At 50.9% G+C, this 25,693-nt stretch overlaps 1 protein-coding gene across 1 annotated transcript in view; it reads left to right on the forward strand.

Moving 5' to 3' along the window:
* LOC115480851 (barrier-to-autointegration factor B-like) overlaps nt 1-25,693 on the forward strand; it is an 88,506-nt gene that overhangs the window by 22,154 nt on the left and 40,659 nt on the right. The window contains 1 exon segment of the mRNA XM_030219789.1: nt 13,074-13,215. Coding sequence (XP_030075649.1) covers nt 13,074-13,215 — 142 coding nt within the window.

The raw sequence follows: 25,693 nt of genomic DNA on the forward strand, positions 1-25,693 counted from the left end.
GGAGCTGGCAGCGGGCGCCATTTTGGAAGCGCCGCATGCCTCGACCCTCGCGGTTGCAGAGGAGCCTGAGTGCAGGGGGACGCCTCATTTAGAGACTGCCAGAGGAGCTCCTAAATCCGTTTCTCCTAATTCGGAGGCGGAGGGTCAGGGTGAGTTTTTCTCCCCTGAGTTTGTGCTTTTAATGCATAAGGCTTTCATGCTGAAAAGAGCTCTGCCGCAGGTGTCTGACACTGCGTTGCATCCTGGCTTCCCTCCGGGTGTTGAGGCCCCAGGGATGGTTTCAGATGTTATTTCTTCCACCGAGCGTTGGAAACACACTAAACATAGACGGGTAAATTCCCCGTCTGAAAGTGGCACATATCCTCCCCCCCCCCACCCCCGTGGTCAGGCAGTGGGGGCTGAGGGGTCTGGCAGGCCCTCGGGGACGGATGATCCAGAGGAAGGTGCCTGTTTGCCACTGGATTCGGATGATCCCAGTGCGGTCCAGAGTTTCCACCGCGACGAGCTGCCAGCTCTCATTACTGACTTCTTGCAGGCCCTCTCGATTGATCCTGCTGAAGGCGAGGCCTCCTCTGTTAATCTTAGGATGGTGAGTACTAAGAAGCCTACTCGGGCCTTTCCTGTGCATGACTCCATCCAAGAGCTTATTTCTGCTCAATGGGCTGACCCCGATGGGCCTTTGAAAGTGACCAGGGCTATGGGTCAGCTTTGGGTATGCCTAAAGTGGATGCCTTGGTCACGGCGATGACAAAAAAAGACCACTTTCCCAGTAGAGGGAGGAGTCGCTTTGAAAGACATGCAGGACCGGCGGCTGGAGTCCGTGCTGAAGCGGTCCTTTGAAATTGGGGGCCTTGCCTTGAGGCCGTCTATTTGCAGTTCCTATGCAGCCCAGGCATGTCTTTCCTGGCTACAGCAGGTGGCGAACAGCCCGCCGATGGTGCGGGGTCCCTCTCCTAGGTGGCCCTGCAGATGGCATAGGCCCTGTCATTTTTGGCTGACGCCCTTTATGATCTGGTCAGAGCTTCGGCTAAACAGATGTCTGCACGGTTTCTGCCCACCGCCTTCTTTGGCTGCGGCATTGGGTGGCTGACATGGCCTCTGAGCAAAGGCTGGTGAGGTTACCCTTTCGGGGCCTCCTGTTATTTGGAGAGGAATTTTAAGAAGATTGTGAAAGACCTGGGGGATTCTAAGCCCCAGAGGTTACCTGAGGATAGGCCGAGGCCTTCTTCTAAGGGGCCTGTGTTCCTCTCCTCTTCCAGACCTCGCTTCCGTGAATCTCACAGTTATCGCCCGGGGCGCTCTGCTGGGTTTTCTCAACATGCCTGTTTTCAGCAGAGGAACTCCATTCGCTCAGACAAACGTTCCGCAGGGGTCAGTTCAAGGCCAGGAGTTCAGGGGCGTCCTCCACAATGATGGGACACTGGTCCACTCCTCCATGCCTGCAATAGGAGGACGTCTTTCTCTCTTTCTAGAGGAGTGGACCAAGATTATCTCGGATCAGTGGGTCCTGGACCTGATCAGAGAAGGTTACCGATTGGAATTCGGTGCCCCGGTGAGAGACGTGTTTGTGGAGTCCCGATGAGGCACTGCCGTAAAAAGGGCGGTGGTAGAGGAGACCTTACAGGTCTTGCTGCACCTCGGAGTGGTGATCCTGATGCCTCCTGCCGAACGCGGCTGCGGCCGCTATTCCATTAATTTTGTCGTGCTTTGAAAAGGCGGGTCTTTCAGACCGATCCTCGACTTACGAAGAGTCAACGAGGCCCTCGGAGTACGACATTTTCGCATGGAAACCCTGCGCGCCGTCATTGCGGTGGTACAGCCAGGAGAGTTTCCTTGTCATCAGCAGCAGATCAATCCATTACGAATGGGTTGTGTCCACCTACCAGCAGGGGGAGATAGAGAACACTGAAAACCATAGTGCTTCTAGGACGGCTAGCTCCATCTGCCTCTCAGTATTTCTCTATCTCCCAGCAGGGTAGGACGCAGCTTGTGCAGCTCCTTGAAAATTTCTGCCTGGGGAGGCTCCTGTGCTTGGCCAGTTGAGCTGGGGTGTTGTGGGTGGTGGTGGTGCCCACTTTAAAGGCACATAGGTTCGCCCTTTCCTTGCCTTACCCATTGTGGATGCAGGCATATAGGTTCGCCCTGTCCCTGCCTTTTCCACCCTCTACTGCCTCCAGAGTACCTCTGTAGCTGTTTGCCTCCAACTTTCCTCACAGCATTAAAAAAAAACAAAAAAAAACGCGCTTTTTATGCGATGCTATTCTGAGGCTTTTATTGACGTGCAGTGTGACCGGAGCTCGGTGGACTCTGTCCTTTGAGGTAAGAGCGGTACTCCGCTCCTCCAGGGAGGGCCCACGGATGGCGTTCTGATCGGGGTGATTTTGGCGCGAAGCCGCCATTTTATATTTTATTCCGCCGTTTTTTTTGGCGATGGCTGCTGAGGGAGTTAAGCGCTGTTCTGTTGTGGCAAGCGCAGATCAGCAGCGGGGCTCTGTAAAACGTGCTGTATAGACGGTAGAGCCAGTACCAGCATGGCGAGCGATGAGTCTTCCCGCTCAATGGAGCTGGCAGCGGGCGCCATCTTGGAAGCGCCGCATGGCTCGACCCCCGCGGTTGTGGAGGAGTCTGTGAGCAGAGGGGCTCCTCGGGCCGAGGCTACCAGAGGAGCTCCGTTCCCCCGTACCTCCTAATTCAGAGACGGGAGGTCAGGCTGAGTTTTTCTCCCCCGGGTTTGTGCTTATTTTACATAAAGCCTTCATGCTGAAAAGAGCTCTGCCGCAGGTGTCTGACACTGCGTTGCTACCTGGTCTCCCTCCGACTGATGATGGCCCGGGGCAGATGTCAGAAGTGGATGCCCCTGAGCGTTGGATGCATGCTAAACATAGACAGGTAAATTCCCCATCGGAGAGTGCCACACCTCCTCCCCCCCCCCCCCCCCTCCCCGTGGTCGGGCTGCGGGGACTCTGAGGGATCTGGCAGGCCTTTGTGGTCTGAGGAGCCAGAGGAAGGTGCCAGTTTGCTACTGGATCTGGATGATCTCACTGCGGTTCGGATTTTCCACCGCGATGAGCTGCTAGCGCTTATCTCTGATGCCTTACAGGCCCTCTCTATTGATGATCCTGTTCAAGGCGAGGCCTCCTCTGGTAATCCGAGGATGGCAAGTACTACGAAGCCTGCTCGAGCCTTTCCTTTGCATGACTCCATCCAAGAGCTTATTTCTGCTCAGTGGGCTGACCCAGAGGGGCCCTTGAAAGTGGCCAGGGCGATGGGGCATCTTTACCCTCTGAGTGAGGAGCACTTGGCCCGTTTTGGGATGCCTAAAGTGGATGTCTTAGTCATGGCGGTGACAAAAAAAGACCACCCTCCCAGTAGAGGGAGGAGTCGTCCTGAAGTACGTTTAGGACCGGCGCCTGGAATCAGTGCTAAAACGGTCCTTTGAGATTTCATGCCTAGCCTTAAGGGCGTCTGTTTGCAGTTCTTATACTGCTTGAGCCTGCCTTTCTTGGATACAACAGGCAGTGGAACAGCCCGTGGATGGTGCGGAGTCCTTCGCTGAAGTTGCACCGGCGTATGGAGTCGGCCTTCTCATTTTTAGCTGACGTCCTCTATGATCTGGTCAGAGCTTCGGCTAAACAGATGTCTGTGGCGGTGTCCGTCCGCCGCCTTCTATGGCTACAGCATTGGGTGGCTGACATGGCCTCTAAGCAAAGGCTGGTGAAGTTGCCCTTTCAGGGACTTCTGTTATTTGGGGAGGATTGTTAAAGACCTGGGGAATGCTAAACCCCAGCGGTTACCTGAGGATAGGCCGCGGCCTTCTTCCAAGGGTCAGGTGGTTCCCTCCTCCTCTAGATCTCGCTTCCGTGAAGCTAGAAGGTATCGCCCGGGGCGCTCTGCTGGGTTTACTCAACGTGCCCGTTTTCAGCAGAGGAACTCCTTTCGCTCGGACAAGCGATCTGCAGCGGCCGGTGCTAGGCCTGGAGTTCAAGGGCGACCCTCTCAATGATGGTGCGCCGGTCCACTCCTCCTTTACAGCTGTAGGAGGACCTCTTTCTAGAGGAATGGACCAAGATTACCTCGGATCAGTGGGTCCTGCACCTGATCAGAGAAGGTTACCGATGGGAATTCATTGTCCCGGTGAGAGACGTGTTTTTGGAGTCCCGATGCGGTACTGCCATCAAACGGGCAGCGGTAGAGGAGACCCTACAAGTCTTGTTGCACCTTGAGGCGGTGATCCCTGTGCCTCCCGCCGAACACGGCTGTGGTTGTTACTCCATTTACTTTGTGGTGCTACGAAAAGGCTGGTCTTTTCGGCCCATTCTCGACTTGAAGGAAGTCAACAAGTCTCTGAGAGTGCGGCGTTTTCACATGGAAACCCTGTGCTCCGTCATTGCGGCGGTACAGCAAGGAGAGTTCCTCACGTCTCTGGACCTAAAAGAAGCCTACTTGCACATACCTATTTGGCCCCCGCACCAACGGTTCCTCCGATTTCCATATCCAGTTTCGGGCCTTCCCTTTTGGCCTCGCCACAGCTCCCCGAACCTTTTCCAAGGTAATGGTGGTAGTAGCTGCCTTTCTCAGGCGAGAGGGTATCCGGGTTCACCCGTACCTAGACGACTGGCTCATCAGAGCGGACTCTGCAGAAGAGAGTCATCATGTCACAGCCAGAGTGGTCTCAGTACTGCAATCTCTGGGCTGGATCGTCAATATAGCCAAAAGTCACCTGACCCCCTCTCAATCTCTAGAATATTTGGGGGTCCGGTTTGACACGGCCTCAGGGTTTGTTTATCTACCCGACCAAAGGCGGTGCAAGCTTCAGAATCAGGTCCGTCTGCTCCTGAGGATGCCTCGCCCGCGAGCTTGGGACATTGTCCAGCTGTTGGGGTCGATGACGGCCACCTTAGAAGTGGTGCCATGGGCGAGAGCGCATATGAGACCTCCTGCAGATTGCCCTGCTTCAATGATGGTCTCCGATGTCCCAGGATTATCAACGTAGACTCATGTGGCTCCCTGCGGCTCGACTCAGTATGGAGTGGTGGCTCTCAGACAGCATGCTGCAGCGAGGCATGCCGCTAGTGCTTCCCAATTGGTGCCTGGTGGTAACAGATGCCAGCCTGAAGGGCTGGGGAGCACATTGCCGGGGAAGCTATGCCCAGGGTCTATGGACACCCGAGGAAACTGGGTGGTCCATCAATCGCTTAGAACGATATTTCAGGCGCTTCTGGCCTTTCACAAAACCCTGGAGGGACTGGCTGTCAGTGGCCTACATAAATCGACAAGGCGGCACTCAGTGCAGAGCACTGGCTGCGGAGGCCGCTCTAGTTTGCCACTGGGCCAAGTTACATCTGCAGCTTCTGTCAGCAGCTCATATAGCAGGTCAGAGCAACGTGCAAGCCGATTTTCTAAGCAGGCATCAAATCGACCCTGCAGAGTGGGAACTGGCAGACGCAGTGTACCTTCAGATCTGTGCCAAATGGGGAAAGCCCGTAATGGATCTTATGACGTCAAGCACAAATGCCAGAGTCCCGTCCTTTTTCAGCAGGCGGAGAGATCCTCGCTCGGCGGGGTTGGATGCCTTGGCTCAACCCTGGCCTCCGGGCCTCCAGTATGTGTTCCCTCCTTGGCCATTGATAGGGTTGCTCTTCCTGCGAATTCGGCTACATCAAGGAGTGGTGATCCTCATTGCCCCGGATTGGCCCAGGCGGCCATGGTATGTGGACCTCCGGCGGATGCTGGTGGAGGCTCCCCTTCCTTTGCTTCTAGTTCCAAACCTGTTGACACAGGGCCCGGTGACCATTGAGGATCCATGCCGCTTTGGTCTTACGGCATGGCTATTGAGAGGGCGCAATTGAGAGACAAGGGCTATTTTAACAAGGTCATCTCTACTCTCTTGCAGGCCCGCAAGCGTTCCACTTCAGTGGCCTATGCTTGGATCTGGCGCCAGTTTGAGGCTTGGTGTGCTTCTAAAGCGATCACACTCATGTGGTCTTCTGTCTCGCCAATATTTGACTTTCTGCAGGCTGGTTTTCAAAAGGCTTGGCCTATAATTCCCTGCATTTTCATGCTTGCGGGGGAAGGTCGTTGGCCTCTCCCTAGCTTCACATCCGGACATTTGCACGGTTTCTGAGAGGGGTGCTTTGGCTCCGGCCTCCCGTGCGGGCCCTTTGCCCGGCCTGGAACCTGGGGCTAGTATTAAAGGCTCTTCAGTGTTCGCCCTTCGAGCCGCTGAAGTGAGCTTCGGAGAAGGATGTGACTCTAAAGACGGTCTTTTTGGTGGCCATGGCATCGATGAGACGGGTATCTGAACTCCAGGCGCTGTCCTGTCGAGACCCATTTCTGCAATTCTCAGAGTCCGGAGTAACGGTACGTACTGTGCCTTCCTTCATGCCTAAGGTGGTTTCAGCGTTTCACCTAAACCAGCCTATCTATTTGCCCTCCTTTACTAGGGAGGAGTTTCCAGAATCCTTTGGGCAGTTGCACCTCCTGGATGTACGCCGGGCTCTGTTGCAGTATCTGCAGATGTCAAATGCTTTCAGGACCTCTGATCACCCTTTTGTATTGTTGTCAGGTCCTCGCAGAGGGTCTCCAGCGTCAAAACCCACTATAGCCCTGGCTTAAGGAAGCCATTTTTCTGCATATCTGCTGTTTGTTTGACTTCTGCCTGACGCCTTTAGGGCTCATTCTAGAAAAGCGATTTCCTCCTCTTGGGCTGAAACTGGAGCACTCTCTCTTCAAGAGATATGTAGTGCAGCAACTTGGGCTTCTAAGCTCTCGTTTGCTCGACATTACAAGCTGGATGTGTCTGCCTGGGGGGACGCGCTTTTTGGAGCGCAAGTGCTTGCGCGTGGTGTGGCTTGTTCCCGCCCTATCTAGGGATTGCTTTGATACATCCCATTCGTAATGGATTCATCTGCTGCTGATGACAAGGAAGGGAAAATTAGGTTCTTACCTTGGTAATTTTCTTTCCTTTAGTCATAGCAGATGAATCCATGATCCCTCCCTGATTGACTCTGTTTTGTGTTCAGTTTTTCCTGCAGACATGTTCCGTCATTGGGAGAAGTTGGAAAACAGTCTTCAGGATTTCTGTTCTACTACAGGAGGTTGAGTTCGTCCCTCCTTTGTGTTATTGCTCCTGTTCTGGGGCGTTTGTTCGCTGTGAGGAAAGTTCATGTTATGCTACTTTGCGGTTTAACACTGCTTTGGAAGCTTCAAAATACTGAGAGGCAGTTGGAGCTAGCCGTCCTAAGAGGCACTATGGTTTTCAGTGTTCTCTATCTCCCCCTGCTGGTAGGTGGACACAACCCATTCATAATCGATTCATCTGTTGTGACTAAAGGAAAGAAAATTACCAAGGTAAGAACCTAATTTTCCCATCCACTAGGAGACAGCGAAAATACTGAACATTCCAGGCTGCACATACCCTTAAGGGGTGGTTTACTTGGAACTATTTTCTCTGTCTCCTTCCGCTGGTCGATGGACACAACCCATTAGTCTGGACTGGTCTGATATGATTAAAGGAAAGAAAATTATCAGGTAAGAACATAATTTTTCCATGTGTTGCTAGATGTAATGGAAGGGGAAATTTATCTTACCTGATAACTTCCTTTCCATTAATTGCAACAGATGAGTACAGTTTTCTTGCCCTCCCATTGTTTTTCTCATTTATAGGTTTGTTCTACAAAACCTTTCGGTGATGAATTGTTTATTTTCCATATTGTGAGGAAGGAGAAGCACATTGTTCTTGGGCTTGCTTGCTGCTTTGTTAGTGTAGAACTGGCTGGCTGAGGCAAGGGCTGCCCTATATTTGGGCAGAGTTCAACCTTTATCCTCCGTTGCCATCTGCTGGTAGACAGACATAATCCAGGGAGTCGTCTGTTGCGATTAATGGAAAGAAAATTACCAGGTTAAGATATGTTTCCATATGAGACTGTATATCCTGCACTTCACTTTGCTTTCTTCTCTGGTCAAGTAATGTGTGCCTGATATAGTGACATACTGTCACAGCTGGTGTGTTTCTGAAAGATGGGAGCCAGATGGCATTTTTTTGTTCTCGGCATTGTAATGTTTTGTTCAAGCTAAAATTTGTGCACATCTTACGTTGTGTAACTTCCATTACGTCCTACAGATCAATCCAGAGACGAGTGGGTTATGTCCCCCTACCAGCAGGTGGAGATAGAACTTCAGAGTCTTAGTATATGTAGACCTGTGCAGCCAGCTTACTCTCAGTATTCTCTCTATCTCAGCAGGTGGATGGACATATCCTGTGCAGCTCTCTGGATTGAAATTGCTCCTAGCCTGTTCCCTCAGGATTAGTTGAGCTAGGGATTTGTGGCCATGTAGAGCCAGTGAGGGGTACACCTGGTGGTGCCAGGTCCCTCCCTTACCCCTGTTCTGGTGCCAGGCTTGGAAAAACTCCTGGGCACTCAGTCTCTGATTCTCTCTGCAACTGCTGCCTCTTAAAAAAAAAAAAAAAAAAAAAAAGACGAAGGCGGACGAAATTAAAGCAGAGCAGAAGGTGAAAAGAACTTTTCAGCTCTTCATTGGACACGACAGTGTTGGTATTTTTCTTCCTTTGGGCTGTGGTGTTACTTTTCTGTCGAGGTGAGTGTTATTTTCTTATTTGCTTGGGAGCGTTTTCGTGGCCCTAGTCGCGAATGTATTTATTTTGGGTGCTGGCAGGGGGACATTATTAGAGTGCTGTTTGTGTTTCCATACCGCGTTGTACTTTAGGCAGGATTTCGCCGTTGCGGGCGCCATCTTGTGCTGGGGCTTACTGATTCGCGCGGGCTGGAAAATGGGGCGGTAGGAACTTGTCCGGCCCGACTTCTTCTCTTGCGGTGAGAAATTTGCGAGGGTGGTCCCTCGTTTCCCTATTGGGACGGCTGGTGACTCTGGTAAGGTAGCTAATGCCTTTTTTGGGTTCCTTTAGGGCAGTGTTGTTTGGCAGCAAGAGAACGGGATGTTTATTTGCGCCTGTCTAAGTTTGACTGGAATACGCTCCTTGGGTTCCCGGTCCTTCTGGCAGTGTGGTAGGGGGCACTTCCCCTCCTTGCGGCTGTATGGTTGTGGGGGGTGAGATCTTATTCCCTCAGCTTCCCTTCCTGGCTGACTTGACTAGCGCCGCTAACATTTTTAGCTGCAGTAGTGCATTTGGGGGCAGCACATGGTTCTGCTTGCCTACGCTTCTCTTTTTAGCGTTACTGGTGGGCAGTCAGGTTTGATCCCACAGTACGGAGGACAGTGGTTTGGGTGCAGCTAGGCTCTCCTCTAAGTTTTCCTGGTTGCCATGCTGTTCTTGTTTCTAGCTGGCTTGAGCACAGCTGCTTTCGCAGATCTCTCTGCTGTTCCTGCTTACTTTCTTTCTTTTGTCCATAATTTGACGTTGTTAGCGCTCTACTATTGGAAGCCTGTGCCGGTTGCAGGCACCGAGTCCTGCTAGGTCTATAGGTCTTCAGAGGGTGTCGTGTGGAGTTCTGTCTACAGACGGTATGATCTATCTGCGAAGGTTCCGCAGCCTGCATGCGAGCAATTCTGTGTGGCAGTAAGCAGATTTGGGTACTATGGATGGTTGCAATGCCTACTTAGTAAGGGCATCATTGGTCAGGTTTTGGAACATTTTCGTTACTGTTCCCGATACTGCCCTTTGCCAGTTTTCTGATAGGCTGCGTCTTGCAGTTTGTTTCTGCTGTGCTGCAGTCGAGTTTCTCCTCATGGCCATTTGGGCTTCCTTCATTTCCACCTTTGGGGTGGTCTGATAGGTGGCACAGGGGAGATTTGTGCCTGAATGGCGTGGTAGGATGCCTTTGTTCTGCAATCTGTGCCTCAGGTGACTAGCTATGGTCAGTCTTGGGATGTCAGTCTTGGGCCATTTTGCACATGGTTTCATGTGTAGTACTTGTTCGCTTCTTGCCCCTTCTGGAGATGTTTGACCTGACCCCGTCTTGGGAGCTGGTACTTTTCCTGTTTGGCAGCGCCGACCTATTTTTGGTAGAGCTGAGCGACTGGTTGTGTTCGCTCTCTGCTCCTTGTTTTCGGCTTCTTCTACGTTGGCACTTCTGTCTCTGGTTGCCGAGACTAGTGGTTGGCGGTGTCTTGGATATGGAGTGGTATGTGAGAGAGATTGAAGCTTTCTCCGGCTGAAGAGCCTTGCTCCGGCTGAGGTTGTCGAGCATTGCTTTGGCTGAGGCCGTCGGGCCTGGCTCCGGTGAGCATTGCTCAGGCCGTCGAGTATGGCTCCGGCTCAGGCCGTCAGGACTTGCTTTGGTGAGCATTGCTTCAGCTCAAGCCGTCGTGTATTGCTCCGGCTCAGGCCATCGAGTATTGCTCAGGCCGTCGAGTATTGCTCTGGCTCAGGCCGTCAGGACTTGCTCTGGTGAGCATTGCTTCAGCTCAGGCCGTCGAGTATTGCTCCAGCTGCGGCCATTGAACCTTGCTACAGCTGAGGTCTTCTGGACTTGCTTCGGATCAGGCCGTTTGGGCTTCGTTCTGGTGGAGGCAATGTATTGTAGGTGGTCTCTTGCGACCTTTCTTTGGTTTAAGTTGCCCGGCGTCTGATTCTGGTCTTGGACCCTTCTGGGCTAGTGCCAGTTGTTTTGATTTCTTTTGTTGGGCACGTCTTGTGTCTGGATCACAACTCAGTTTTTTTCCTCTGCACGGTACTAGACGGCGTCTAGTTCAGAGGGCGGCCCGTTGCTGGTACTTGTACCTTGGCGATTTAGGGAGCTTATCCTGTCTGTCTGAACTGGAGGTAGTCTCTCGCTGGCTACGTTTAGGCTGCAGACTCAGTCTTTTTAGTCTAGGGCTGTTGTTTCTTGCCTATCAGCCTTATGAGGCTGTGGGGCACATCTTTTTAGACCGTCTGGTCTCTGCTGCTTCTGGCATCTTGCTTGAGGCGCCACTGCTATTGGATTCTTGCTTGGGCAGTTGTTTTTTTCTCTCTCCCATAGTGAGGTTCTGGTTCTCTCAGGTTCATGGATCCCTCCTGTCTGCTCGGGTTTGTCTACAGCGTACTTCTGAGTACCTTGGGAGCGCCATTCTTCCCAGGTTTTCGCTTGGATTTACTTCGGTATCTTTCCGGGCTTCCCTTGCTTTCGGGCGGGAGTTTTGGATTTTGAATTTTTTTTCCCCGTTTCTGTAAGAGAGGTAGTTCTTCCTGCTTTGCAGATCTATTGCGGTGCGTTCGACTATTGTGGTGCGTTTGAGTTATTGCCTTGTCACTGTACTCTTCTCTATGATTTTCGGCGGGGAAGTGGAGTGCTTCTAGGTCTGGGGTTTACTCTCTCTTAGCTGGTTTTTTTCCTCAGTTTGCTGGTCGTGGCCAACTTCCTCTTGGTTCCTGGCTGGAAAGAGTTGTTCTTCCTATCTGCCTTGCGGCTGCGTTTTGCACCCTATGGTATGAGGATTCCAGTTCGGGGATGCTTCACTCCTTCTTGGCGAGAGTTCTTCTCTGCGTTGTTTTTGGTACCTCTGGGCCTAGGGTGTGGGCGCCAGGTCTCTCCTGGCAGCACCTTCTTTCAGGCGGTTTCCCGGCTTTCCATCTATGCATTGTGCTTGTTTAGCACAGCTTCTTTGTGGCATGTTGAGCACTGCGCTATGGCTGCATGTTGAACTCGGCTCTATTGTTGCATGTTGGGCACACCTCATCGCGTCATGTTGAGCACGGTTCCATTGCTGTAGGTCGCGGCTCCGCTGCATTTTGAGCGCTGTTCCTTGCTGCCTTTGAGCAGTGTTACATCGCTGCATGTTAAGCACAGTTTCTGCAGGGTTTTTTGAGCACAGGTCATTGCTGCATGTTGTATGCTGCTCCTTCGCTGTAGGTTGTGCACAGCTTCATTGTCTTATGCAGTTCCACCATTCCATGGTGGGCTGGGCTCAGGTCCACAGTTCCATGTTGTATTTAGCTCCTTCGCTACGTGTTGAGGAGTGCAGATATATATGTAGTTTCCGGCGTTGGGGAGGGTTCTTCCTCTTCTTACCAAATTTCACCTTTCCTCAGGCGTTTGATTGAGGGTTTTTTTTTTTCAGTTTTAAGAGTCCGGTCCCATGCTCATGTGTAGCGTTGAGTGTTTTTTTTTCTGTTTCCCACATTCTGGGGCATATCTTGCATTTCATCTGGTGTTGGGGAGTCCCCTTGGGGTTGGTGTATGATCTGATCTTCGTCTTGGGAGTTAGTTCGAGTCTATCTTTGAATCTTTGGCGGTTTGGGAGCCCACCCTACTTTGGGGACTGCTTTTGTATCCCACTCGTCTCTGGATTGATCTGTGGGACGCTATGGAAAGTAAAATTAGTTATTACCTGATAATTTTCTTTCCATTAGTCCCAACAGATCAATCCAGAGGCCGCCCTTTACTGTTGTTTGTATGATTTCCCTTGTTATCAGAGGGGATGGTTCGCTAAGTGGTGTCCTTTTTTTAAGGGACCACTGAGAATTCACGGAAGACTACAGAGGATGGAGTACTTTTATGATTACAATTACCACTTAGGTGGTTTCTCTCCGTTTGTTGCGGTAGAGGATGAGCCTGCAAGGGTTCTCTGGAGGCAGGAGTGGAGTTTAATATTGGATTGTTTTTCTTCAGCTGCTTTGGTATCGACAATACTGAGAGTAAGCTGGCTGCACAGGTCTACATATACTAAGACTCTGAAGTTCTCTCTATCTCCACCTGCTGGTAGGGGGACATAACCCACTCACCTCTGGATTGATCTGTTGGGACTAATGGAAAGAAAATTATCAGGTAATAACTAATTTAACCATGTTTGATTTTTTTTTTTGTACTTTATTTTTTTATAATAAAATTCAATAATATGAACAAAAAGTGAAAGGACTGGAAAGAAGGGCCCTCTGGATTTAAACTAGAATAATAGGACAGGACTGCTAGGGACCTCAAGGATCAGAAAAAGAGAGAGAGCTGGAATCTAGCCCTTTCTCTGCCTACAAGCAGGGTCCCCTGTATCTATCCTGTCTGAGTTGAGGTGCCTGAGAGATCCTGCTATTTCTTTTATCTCCTGCCATTAAACAATCTGTTTTATGTTCCTGAACTTATGTGCAGTTCTGACACTTTTTGCTTCAACTTTTGCAGAGCACAGTTGGCCAACATGTCATCCACATCTCAGAAACATCGGGACTTCGTGGCAGAGCCCATGGGGGACAAGCCAGTGCGTTGTCTGGCTGGCATTGGTGATGCATTGGGCAAGAAGCTGGAAGATAAAGGCTTTGACAAGGTCAAAACATCATATTCTTGGAAACTGAGAGCTCCGAGAACTTTCTGAAAGCTGAAAGTTCTTGGGTTAAGCACTGCTGCTTTCTTTATCACAAATCTTTTCTGTGCTGCAAACCTCTTTCACAGTACTTTAAATAATTTCTGTTCTCTGTTTCCTTAGCATTATGGCTTTCCTTGTCATCAAGCAGATGAATCCATTACGAGTGGGTTGTGTCCATCAACCAGCAGGGGGAGATAGCACTGAAAAACCATAGTGCCTCATGGCCAGCTAGCTCCATCTGCCTCTTCAGTATTCTCTTATCTCCCCAGCAGGGTGGACGCAGCTTGTTCAAGCTCCTTCAGAAATCTGCCTGGGGTGGCTCCTGTGCTGTTGCCAGTTGTGGCAGGGGTGTTGTGGCTGATGCCCACTTTAAAGGCACATAGGTACGCCCTTTCCCTGCCTTACCCGGCCCCCGATGTGGATGTAGACACATAGGCAAGCCCTGTCCCTGTCTTTGCCCACACTGTGGTTGCAGGCACATAGGTTCGCCCTTTCACTGCCTTTCCCACGCTACTGATCCTCCGGAGTGGAAAAAGTTGCCTCTTGCACTGGTGCCTCTAACTTTCCTCACAGCGTCAAAAAAAAAAAAGTCGCTTCGCGCTGTAGCGCTGCGATCCAAGAAAAGAGGCTTTCCTTCAGTTTGTGCAGCGGATAGGAGCTCTGTCAACTCGATCCGGAGAGGTAAGAGCATTTTGAAGCTCCTCCGGGGTGGGCCCGTGTTCAGGGCGATTGTGGTGCGAATCCGCCATTTTGAATTTCCCGCCATTTTCGGCGATGGCTGCGCAGGTTGTAAAGCGCTGTTTCCGTTGTGGCAAGCGCAGATCAGCAGCAGGGCTCTGTAAATCGTGCTCTTCTGACATCAGAGCCAGCCCGAGCATGGCGAGCGAGGTTTCTTCCCGCTCTGTGGAGCTGGCAGCGGGCGCCATTTTAGAACAGCATGGCACGACCCCTGCTGAGGCGGAGGGGTGTCAGCCTGGAGGGGAGCCTCGAAAGGAGGCTAATATGAGTGCCATTTCCCCCGGACTGGAACCGGGAGGCCAGGGTGAGCCATTCTCCCCTGAATTTGTTTTACTGCTGCATAAAGCATTTATGTTAAAAAGAGCCCTCCCGCAGGGGTCTCAATCGGCCCAGCTGCCTGTGTCCCCTCCAGTAGAGCCCGACCTTGAATTACTGTCAGGTGCATTTTCCCCTGACAGATGGCCGCAGGACAATTGCCACTGGATCCGGATGATCCTTCCGCGGTGAGGATTTTCCACCGCAATGAGCTGCCAGCGCTGATTTCTAATGCACTGCAGGCCCTCTCTATCGAAGATCCTGCGAGTGCTGAGCTCTTCTCTGCTAATCCGAGGATGACAAGTACTAAGAAGCCTGCTCGAGCCTTTCCTTTGCATGACTCCATCCAAGAGCTTATTTCGGCTCAATGGGCTGACCCCGAGGGGCCTTTCAAAGTTGCCAGGGCTATGGGGCAATTATACCCTCTAAGTGAGGAGAATTTGGCGCGCCTAGCTGTGCCTAAAGTGGATGCCCTAGTCACAGCTGTGACAAAGAGAACTACACTCCCGGTTGAAGGAGGAGTTGCCCTGAAGGACATGCAGGACCGACGCCTTGAATCAGCTATAAAGCGGTCCTTTGAGATTTCAGTCCTATCCTTACGGGCATCTGCATGCAGCTGTTATGCTGCCCGAGCCTGCCTTGCCTGGTTACAACAGGCAGTGGAACAGCCCGGAGATGGAGCGGAGCCCCCTTGCGGAGGTGGCACCGCGGATGGAGTCGGCCTTGTCTTTCTTGGCTGATGCCCTTTATGATCTGGTCAGAGCTTCGGCTAACCAGATGGCTGTGGCGGTGGCGGCTGGCTGCCTGTTGTGGCTACGGCATTGGGCGGCTGACATGGCCTCTAAGCAAAGGTTGGTGAAGTTGCCCTTTCGACGCCTTCTCCTATTTGGTGAGGAGTTGGAGATCATTGTTAAAGGCCTGGGGGATGCTAAACCCCAGCGCTTACCCAAGGACAGGCTGCGGCCTTCCTCCAAGGGTCAGGCAGTTCCCTCCTCTTACAGACCTCGCTTCAGAGAAGCTTGAAGGTACTGCCCGGGGCGTTCTGCTGGGTTCACTTCTTCTGCCCGTTTTCAGCAGAGGAACTCCTTTCGCTCGGACCAGCGTTGCGCAGCAGCTGGCTCAAGGCCTGGAGTTCAAGGGTGACCCTCTCAATGATGGTGCGCCGGCCCACTCCTCACTCTCTGTTATAGGAGGACACCTTTCCCTCTTTCACGGCGAGTGGGTCAAGATTTCCTCAGATCAGTGGGTCTTGGACCTGATCAGAGATGGCTACAGAATGCCCCGATAAGAGACATGTTTGTGGAGTCCCGATGTGGTTCTGCCGCCAAACGGGCAGCGGTAGAGGAGACCTTACAAGGCATGATTCACCTAGGGGCGGTGTGCTCGGTGCCTCCCACCGAGCTCAGCTCTGGCCGTTACTCCATTTATTTTGTGGGTCTTTTCGGGCAATCCTAGACTTAAAAGAAGTCAACAAGTCTCTTGCGCTCCGTCATAGAGGCGGTACAGCCAGGAGAGTTTCTCATGTCTCTGGACCTGAAAGAAGCTTACTTGCACATAACAATTTGGCCCCCGCACCAGAGGTTTCTGCGTTTTGCGGTGATGGGAAAACATTTCCAGTTTCGGGCCTTGCCTTTTGGCCTCGCCACAGCTCCCCGAACCTTTTCAATGGTAATGGTGGTAGTAGCTGCCTTTCTCAGGTGAGAGGGTATCTGGGTTCACCCGTACCTAGACGACTGGCTCATCAGAGCGGACTGTGCAGGTGAGAATCATCATGTTACAGCCAGAGTGGTCTCAGTACTGCAATCTCTGGACTGGGTCGTCAATATAGCCAGAAGTCACCTGACCCCCTCTCAATCTCTAGAATATTTGGGGGTCCGTTTCGACACAGCCTCGGGTTATGTATGCCTACCCGAGCAAAGGCGGTGCAAGCTTCAGAACCAGGTCCATCTGCTCCTGAGGATGCCTCGCCCGCGAGCTTGGGACATTGTCCAGCTGTTGGGGTCGATGACGGCCACCTTAGAAGTGGTGCCATGGGCGAGAGCGCACCTGAGACCTCTGCAGTATTCCCTGCTTCAACAATGGTCTCCAGTATCTCAGGATTACCAATGCAGACTCACGTGGCTCCCTGCAGCCCGACTCAGTATGGAGTGGTGGCTCTCAGACAGCATGCTGCGGCGAGGAATGCCGCTAGTGCTCCCCGATTGGTGCCCGGTGGTAACAGAAGGGCTGGGGTGCACATTGCTGGGGAAGACCCAGGGTCTCTGGACACCAGAGGAGTCGGTGTAGTCCATCAATCGCTTGGAGTTGAAAGCGATATTTCAGGCGCTTCTGGCCTTTCAATTGACCCTAGAAAGATTGGCTGTCAGAGTTCTGTCGGACAACACGACAGCAGTGGCCTACATAAATCGACAAGGCGGCACTCAGTGTCAAGCACTGGCCGCAGAGGCCGCTCAAATATGCCACTGGGCCGAGCTACATCTGCAGTTTCTGTCAGCAGCTCACATTGCAGGTCAGAGCAACGTGCAAGCCGATTATCTAAGCAGGAATCAAATCAACCCAACGGAGTGGGAACTTGCAGACGAAGTATTCCTGCAGATCTGTGCCAAATGGGGGACGCCCGTAGCGGATCTTATGGCCTCAAGTGCAAATGCCAAAGTCCCGTGCTTTTACAGCAGACGGAGAGATCCTCGCTCGGCGGGGTTGGATGCCCTGGCTCAACCCTGGCCTCAGGGCCTCCTGTATGTGTTCCCTCCGTGGCCCTTGATAGGGCGAGTTCTCGTGCGGATTCGGCTACATCAAGGAGAGGTGGTTCTCATCGCCCCAGATTTACCCAGCAGGCCGTGGTATGCGGACCTCCGGCGGATGCTGGTGGAGGCTCCCTGGCTGTTACCTCTGGTTCCGAATCTGTTGTCACAGGGACCGGTAACCATGGAGGACGCCTGCCGCTTTGGTCTTACGGCATGGCTATTGAGAGGGCGCAATTGAGAGACAAGGGCTATTCCAGTAAAGTCATTTCCATTCTCCTACAGGCCCGTAAGCGTTCCACTTCCGTGGCTTATGCCAGGATTTGACGCCAATTTGAGGCTTGGTGTGCTTCTAAAGCGATCACAACCATGCGGGCTTCTGTCTCGCCGATACTTGACTTTTTGCAGGATGGTTTACAAAAAGGCTTGGCCTTTAATTCCCTGTGTGTTCAAGTGGCAGCCTTAGCATGTTTTCGAGGGAAGGTTGCTGGCCTCTCTCTGGCTGCTTGCCCGAATGTGGCACGGTTTCTCAGAGGGGTGCTTTGGCTCCGTCCTCCCGTGCGGGCTCCCTGTCCGGCCTGGAACCTGAGGTTAGTTTTAAAGGCCCTTCAGTGTTCACCCTTCGAGCCGCTTAGGCGAGCTTCGGAGAAGGATGTGACTTTAAAAACGGTCTTTTTGGTGGCCATTACATCGGCGAGACGGGTGTCTGAGCTCCAAGCGCTGTCCTGTTGAGACCCATTGCTGCAATTCTCAGAGTCCGGAGTTATGGTACGTACGGTGCCTTCCTTCATGCCTAAGGTGGTTTCAGCATTTCACCTAAACCAGCCTATTTTCCTGCCTTCCTTTTCTAAAGAGGAATTCCCAGAATCATTTGGGCAGTTGCACCTTCTGGATGTGCGAAGGGCTCTGTTGCAATATCTGCGCATGTCAAATGCCTTCAGGACCTCTGACCATCTTTTTGTTCTATTGTCATGTCCTCGCAGAGGGTCTCCAGCGTCTAAGGCCACTATAGCCCGTTGGCTCAAAGAAGCTAATTTTTCAGCATATTTGCTGTCTGACTGGTCTCCGCCTGAAGCCTTTAAGGCACATTCCACAAAAGCGATTTGCTCATCCTGGGCTGAAACTGGAGCACTCTCTCTTCAAGAGATATGCAGTGCAGCGACATGGGCTTCTAAGCTCTCTTTTGCCTGACATTACAGGCTGTATGTGGTTGCCAGGAGAGACGTGCATTTTGGAGCACAAGTGCTGGCGCGTGGTGTGTCTTGTTCCCACCCTATCTAGGGATTGCTTTGATGCATCCCACTCGTAATGGATTCATCTGCTTGATGACAAAGAAGGGAAAATTAGGTTCTTACCTTGGTAATTTTATTTCCTTTAGTCATAGCAGATGAATCCATGAGCCCTCCCTCAGTGGTTCATTATGTGATTGATGTTTATTTTATGTTCAGTTTTTCCTGTAGATATGTTCCCTCATTGGGAGAAGTTGGAAAACAGTCTTCAGGATTTCTGTTCTGTTACAGGAGGTTGAGTTCGTTCCTCCTTTGAATTGTTGCTCCTGTTCTGGGGCGTTCATCCGATGTGAGGAAAGTTCATGTTATTATGCTTTGCAGTGTAACACTGCTTTGGAAGCTTCAAATACTGAAGAATCAGATGGAGCTAGCTGGCCATGAGGCACTATGGTTTTTCAGTGATCTCTAACTCCCCCTGCTGGTTGATGGACACAACCCACTCGTAATGGATTCATCTGCTATGACTAAAGGAAAGAAAATTACCAAGGTAAGAACCTAATTTTCCCTTACCATCCTGAACTCTTGTGGTGGTTTCCCTGCTTACCACCAAATAGCCATGTTCACAAACTGGACCTGGTCAAGCATGGAGTGTCTCCACAGCCCCAAGTCGTCATCCATAGGCGTTAACATGGCATGGCATCTGGCTCAGGCCTTGCAGGGTCCTTGCCACAAAGGGGTGCAGGTCCCCATCCCCTACTTTCCCACACTCCTCTGGGGTTTTTTTTTTGTTTTTATAATTTCTTCCCCCAGGCTCCCCTCAGATCCAGGCCAAAAAAAAAAAATCCCTGGCTGCTTAATTTTAGCTTTATTCACTTAGCAAGGGCGTAAAGCTATTTAACAAAGAGAAAAAAAAAAGCTGCTGCATAAAACTGTGTTTTATTTGTGATTTTCTAGGGTGTGGGGGGGGGGGGGGGGGGGGAAACGACACAGCATACCCTGCAGAACCTGGAGGGGGGAATGATATCGCCAGGGTCCCAGGCTATGGTTGGCGTTGGAACGTCCTACAGTCCAATGCACAGCTTGTAGGAGTTATACGTAAATAAGCATTGCCATACTGGGAATAGACCAAAGGACCATCAAGCCTAGTATTCTGTTTCCAACTGGTTAATTCACTATTTTATGTTGCTTATCGCAGGGATAAGCAGTGGATTTTCCCAAGTCCATCTTAATAATGATTTATGGACTTTCTTTTAGGAACTTGTCCAAAACATTTTAAAACCCTGCTAAGCTAACTTTTTACCACATTCCCTGACAAATTCCAGAGTTTAATTGCACATTGAATGAATAAAACAAATTGGAGAAAATATTTTAATTTACTATTTAGTAGCTTCATTGTGTAGCCTCTAGTATTTGTATTTTTTTGGAAAGTGTAAACCAGCAATTCATGTCTTCCCCATTCCTCTCCATTCAGCATTTTGTAGACCTCTGTTTTCATCCTTCCCCTGAAAGAGGTTTTAAATGTATGGGTTGCTTCCTTACCTCAAGGCAGAAGAACTCTGCAATATTTGTTTGGATTCACTAGGCCTAAACACTGGTTTTTCCTGCCAGCTGAGCCCACCCACCTGAGATAATTTGCAGGATGCATTTATGTATGCCAGTCTTGGTGGAGGAGGTGTACTTCTGGAGACCTTGACAGGGGGGGATACCTTAAAATCTTATTCCTTAGTATCTGCAGTAGATAAATCCAATACTTGAGTTGTGTCCATCTACCAGCAGGTGGAGATAGAGCGCACTGAATTGAACTCTGCTTTATAGGACAGGATGCGCCTTGGTCAGTCAGTATCTCTAGCAGGCAGATAGACAGTTTTTCCAAGCTCTTGGTTTCATCTGTAGGCAGCTCCTGTTCTAGGTGTCCTAGTTGAGTAGCATTGGGGTGTTTGGCTGAGTGGTGCCAGTTTTAAGGGTCACACGTGGTGACCCCAGGTCCCTCCCCCACTTCTTAACCCCCCTCCAGCCCTTCCTCCTATCTCCTTCCTCACGAGAGGAAGAAAAAAAAAAAAAAAAGAGTAAAAAGCAGTTCCTTAGCGTCCCTCCGGACCGGCCCAGAATGTGACTGATGGGTTGTGCACGCCTTCCAGCAGGTGGAGACTGAGAAAAAAAACTGTGACTCTAGCAAGCCAGTAAGAGCCCTTGCCAGCCAGAGAAAGATCCAGTAATCTCAGTCTCCAGCAGGTGGAAGGTGGTGAGTCCTTCAGTCTCATTCTTTCTCTATGCTGTGTTGTTTAATTTTTTTTTTCTGGTAGCAGCTTATTTCTGTGCATCTTTAAAAAAAAAAAAAAAAAAAAACTGCTTTGAAGAGGCTGAGGCCTGTGGAGGTCTCTGTTTGCCTCGGGGGTGTCACACTTGGTTGTTCAAGTCCCTCCACCCTTATCCTCCCTGAAGTATTAAAAAAGAAAATACAAAAGAAAATTGCTGCTCTTTGAAGCATTCTGTTTGTCAGCACAGCCTGATTAAGATAATCTTTCCTCCAGCTCTTCCTGGAAGACCTGTAGAGGCAGGGAGAGGCAGCTGCTTTTAATTAAGGAAAAGAAAAAAATCCAGGCTGTGGGTCCATGATTTACAGCCCTGCTGTTTTTGGCTGAATTTGGACAAGCAGGGCAGCTCCTTTAGTATTAGTATTTTGAAGGTGCTTTTACTTTCGCTTCGGCATCAGCTGTTTCCGATGTCAGAAAGGTGGCGGCGGTGCTCTGTCTCTCACCGTCGGGGCCTCTGGTCCAGTGGCTTCTGCAAGTTTTGCACCGCGGCAGGAATTTTTGAAGATCAGGGTGCAGGACCGGCTAAATCGGCGGCAGTCCTGGCGATGGGGGGGAGGGGGAATTCGGGTGTTTGTAATGCGGTTGCGTCTCCTCACTTGATGTCGGTTTTGGCAGGAACGTTTAGATGTTTCTGTGTCTGATTTCCCCTCCCCCCCCCCCCCGTGCCTCTCTGCCTTCTATATCTGCTGCTGCAGCTCCCATTTTACCTCGGGGAGCAGCTGGCTTTCCTCCTGAGTTTGTGGTACAGATGTACCAAGCCTTCTTGTTACACAAATTGGCCCCTGCTGAACCTCCAGCAAAGAGATCTCTGGAGGGTTCTTCTGTACCTTTAAAAAGGGTCAGGCAATCTGTGGAGGCAGAGCAGGACGATTCCTTTGATCCTGAGCGGGAGTACCCTGTTTTGGCAGAGGAGTCATGGTACCCTGAAGAGGTTTTGTCTGAGGATTTTAATCAGGCAGTAGAGGGAGAAGAATCCCTTCTTGGTGGGGAGGATTCTTCGGTGGTAAGAAGTTTTCATAAGGATGACCTTCAGGAGCTTTTTTTCTCAAGTTTTGTTTGCTCTCCGGTTTGACGACAAGGATAGTCCTGTGGCCGAGCCTAGAAAGGTGGATTTGCTACTCAAGGGTATTCGCAGGGCCGGTAGGTCTTTTCCCATGCATCAGGATATTTGAGATAGTATTCAGGCTCAGTGGGAGTCTCCGGATTCTGCTTTTCGGCTTGCTAGGGCCATGGGCAGGCTTTATCTGGTTCCTGACTTGGATAAAGATCTTTTACACTCCCCGTAGTGGATGCGGTTGTTTCAGCGGTTACTAAGCGTAATACGGTCCCGGTAGATGGTGGCACGGCTTTGTTGAAGAATGTTTTTGATGTTTCGGCTCTGGCGGTGCAGGCTGCCATTTGTGGTTCCTTGGTCGCGAGAGCTTGTTTCCGTTGGTCTGAAAAGATATTAGACCGCTCTTCAGATGATGATTCCGTCATTGATAATGAAGTGGCCAAGCTGGAAATGGGTTCAGCGTTTTTTGGTGGATGCTCTTTATGATTTGCTTCGGGCTTCTTCAAAGTCTATGGCTTTTTGCTGTGGCGCTCGCCGTACTCTTTGGCTCCGTGGTTTGGTCAGCGGACACGGCCTCTAAGTCTATACTCAGTAATTTCCCTTTAAGGGTTCTTTTCGTTTGGTGAAGAGTGGACCAAGCTGGTGAATAGCCTGGGCGAAGCTAAGGTTGCCAGAGGATTGTCCTAAGAGGTTCTGGTCGTGGTCGTTTCTCAGCTCGAGGCAGAAGGCCGTGATTTTCATCGTTTTCGGCCAACCAGAGTTTTTCAGGGGCAGCGCTCCAGATTCTTCTACCGGACTCAGTCCTTTCGAGGAGGTCCTAGGGGAGGTCGAGAGGCAAGGGGTTCTCTTTCCTCCTCTTCCCACTCTCAACAATGAAGGTGTGCGGGCCCAGCCACTAGTCCCAGTGTGCGCTCGATTTGCGCAATTTCAAGAGGTGGGCCCACATTACTTCAGATCAGTGGGGTATTGGAGGTTATTCGAGATGGGTACGCTTTAGAATTTGCTCACCCTTTGTCAGGTGCTTTTCTGCAATCCCCTTGTCGGTCTCGCGTCAAGGCCGGAGCGGTCCGAGTTACTCTCCGCAGACTTCTGGATCTTCGAGCAATTTGTCCAGTACCTTTGGCGAGAGAGGTCAAGGCTGTTACTCCATTTATTTTCTGGTGCCCAAGAAATAGGGTTCTTTCCGTCCGATTTTAGATCGCAAGGTGGTCAATTGAGCGCTCAAAGTGCCCTCCTTCTGGATGGAGACTCTCCAGTCCGTCATTGTTGCGGTATGGTCCGGGGAGTTTCTAACTTCTCTTGATCTTAGAGGCCTATTTCCACATTCCCATTCGTCCTGCACATCAGCGTTTCTTCTTCGTTTTGCAGTACTAGGCCACCATTTTCAGTTTCGGGCTCTTCCCTTCAAGGCTTGCGACTGCTCCACGTATGTTTACCAAGGTCATGTAGTTGTAGCTGCGGCTCTCAGAACAGAAGGCATTTTAGTCCAGCCGTACTTAGAAGATTGTTAATTCGGGCAAAGTCTTTCCACGAGAGTGTTCAGGTGACGGCACCGTGGTAGAAATTTTTGACAGTCCCTAGGTTTGGGTAGTCAATGTGCAGAAGAGCCATCTTCAGCCTTCTCAGTCGTTGGAGTTCTGTTCAACACAAAGCAAGGTCGCGTGTTTCTCCCGCCGGCCCGTGTCCTCAAATTGCAGCCTCAGATTCGACTCTTCTTGCAGACTTCCTCTTCAGGTTCTGGGTTCAATGGCGGCAGCAATCGCGATGGTGCCCTGGGCCAGAGCTCACATGAGGCCTTTGCAGAGGTCGCTTCTGTCGAGATGGTCGTCCCAGATCGGTTCACTTCATCACATCTTGCCACTGTCATTGCAGGTGAGGACCAGTCTGCGATGGTGGGCTTCGGGAGGGCCCAATTTGACGAAAGGTATGCCTCTAGATCAGCCCCTTTGGACTGTGGTGTCGACAGATGCCAGTCTCCACGGTTGGTGTGCTCACTATCAGGCGCAGGTTGCTCAGGGTCTCTGGTCTCAACAGGAGACGCTGTGTTCAGTCAACCTGTTGGAAACCAGGGCCATTCGTCTGGCGCTTCAGAGGTTTCTTCATCTTTTGAGAGGCCGAGCAGTTCGAGTAATGTCAGACAATGCCACAGCGGTCGCATATATCAATTGGCAAGGAGGGACGAGGAGCTTGCCGTTGGAGCAAGTGGCGGCACTGCTTCTGCAATGGGCGGAAGTCAACCTGGTGGCTCTGTCAGCGGCTCATGTAGCAGGGGTCCTAAACATTCAGGCAGATTTTTTCAGTTGTCACATGCTCGATCCCGGAGAGTGGTCGCTAAGCGAAGTGGCGTTTCGGCTGGTGGTCGATCGTTGGGGTTCTCCCAAGATGGATCTGTTTGCATCCGAACGCAATACAAAGCTTCCTCTGTTCTTCAGTCGTCACAAAGATCCCAAAGCGTAGTGAGTGGACGCTCTTCTTCAATCCTGGCCGGACGGGCTCATGAATGCTTTTCCTCCTTGGCCTCTGATAGGGCATCTTCTTCAGAAGGTAGAGAATTACAAGGGTCGTCTGATTTTGGTGGTACCAGATTGGCCTCGAAGGCCGTGGTATGCCGACCTTCTACGTCTTCTGGTGGATCTTCCCTTCGGACTTCCGGTCACGCAAGATCTCTTGTCGCAGGGTCCGGTCGTTCATCCGGATCCGGATCGATTCTGTCTTACGGCTTGGCTCTTGAGAGGGCTAAGTTGACTAAGAAAGGTTAGTCCTCTCAGGTCATTGCTACTATGCTGCGTTCTCGCCGGCGTTCTACTTCTTTGAATTATGTGCGCACTTGGAGAATATTTGAGGAGTGGTGTCGGGAGTGTAGTCTTATCTCCTTTTAGGGCTTTGGTTCCGCAAATTTTGGATTTTTTGCAGCGGGGGTTTGACAAAAGTTCGGCTTTGTCTTCTCTCAAGGTGCAGATTGCGGCTTTGACGTGTTTTCGTGGTCGTATCCAAGGGAAGTCGCTGGCTAGTCATCCGGATGTGGTGCGTTTCTTCAGAGGGGTTAATCTTCTTCGTTCTCCCTCTCGGTGTTCGTTTCCTCGGTGGGATCTGAATTTGGTGCTTTCGGTTCTTACTAAGCCTCCCTTCAAGCCTTTGTCCTCCTGTACTTTAAAGGATTTAACTCTGAAAACAGTGTTTTTGGTGGCCGTTGCTTCGGCTAGGCGAGTTTCGGAGTTGCAGTCGTTGTCGTGTAGATCTCCTTTTTTGGAGTTCTGTCCAGATCGCGTAGTTCTGCGGCCAGTTCCGTCTTTTCTTCCCAAGGTGGTATCTTGGTTTCATGTTTCTCAGCCGGTTGTATTGCCTGTGTTAGGTTCTTTCTCCGACTCGGAGGAGCAGCGGAGTTTGAAGTGTTTGGATGTTAAGCAAGTGTTGAAGCACTATATTAAGTCTACAGGTGACACTCGGCGATTTGATCGTTTGTTTCTTCTGATTGGAGGTGCGCGTAAGGGGCTCATGACCTCTAAACCCACTATTTGTAGATGGCTTAAGGAAATGATTGCTTCAGCCTATCTGCTTTCTGGGAAAACTGTTCCAGAGCATGTTAAGGCTCATTCTAAAAGTGATCAGGCAGCGTCTTGGGCAGAGCGTTGTCTGGTTCCTCAAGAAGAGATTTGTAGGGCGGCAACCTGGTCATCCTTGCATTCTTTTTCTAAGCACTACCGTTTAGATGTTCTCAGTCATCGACAGGTTGCTTTCGGAGCGCGCGTTTTGTCGGCAGGGCTGCTAGGGTCCCTCCCATAATTTCACTGCTTTGTTTCTTCCCATCAGTCACATTCTGGGCCGGAGGGACGCTAAAGAAGGGTAAATTAGGCCTCACCTGCTAATTTGCTTTCCTTTAGTCCCTCCGGACCGGCCCAGATCCCTCCCTTCAGGTATTGGTATTTTTCAGAGATTTGACGTTATTTATTGGCGCTGTGTTGCTAGTTTCTCTATTTAAAAAAACAAAACAAGAAAAATGTTTTCTGGCTGTCTATAATGTCCTTTTTATAGGTCTTTGATATG

The sequence above is a fragment of the Microcaecilia unicolor genome, chromosome 11 (assembly GCF_901765095.1).
Source record: "Microcaecilia unicolor chromosome 11, aMicUni1.1, whole genome shotgun sequence".
NCBI classification, from domain to species: domain Eukaryota; kingdom Metazoa; phylum Chordata; class Amphibia; order Gymnophiona; family Siphonopidae; genus Microcaecilia; species Microcaecilia unicolor.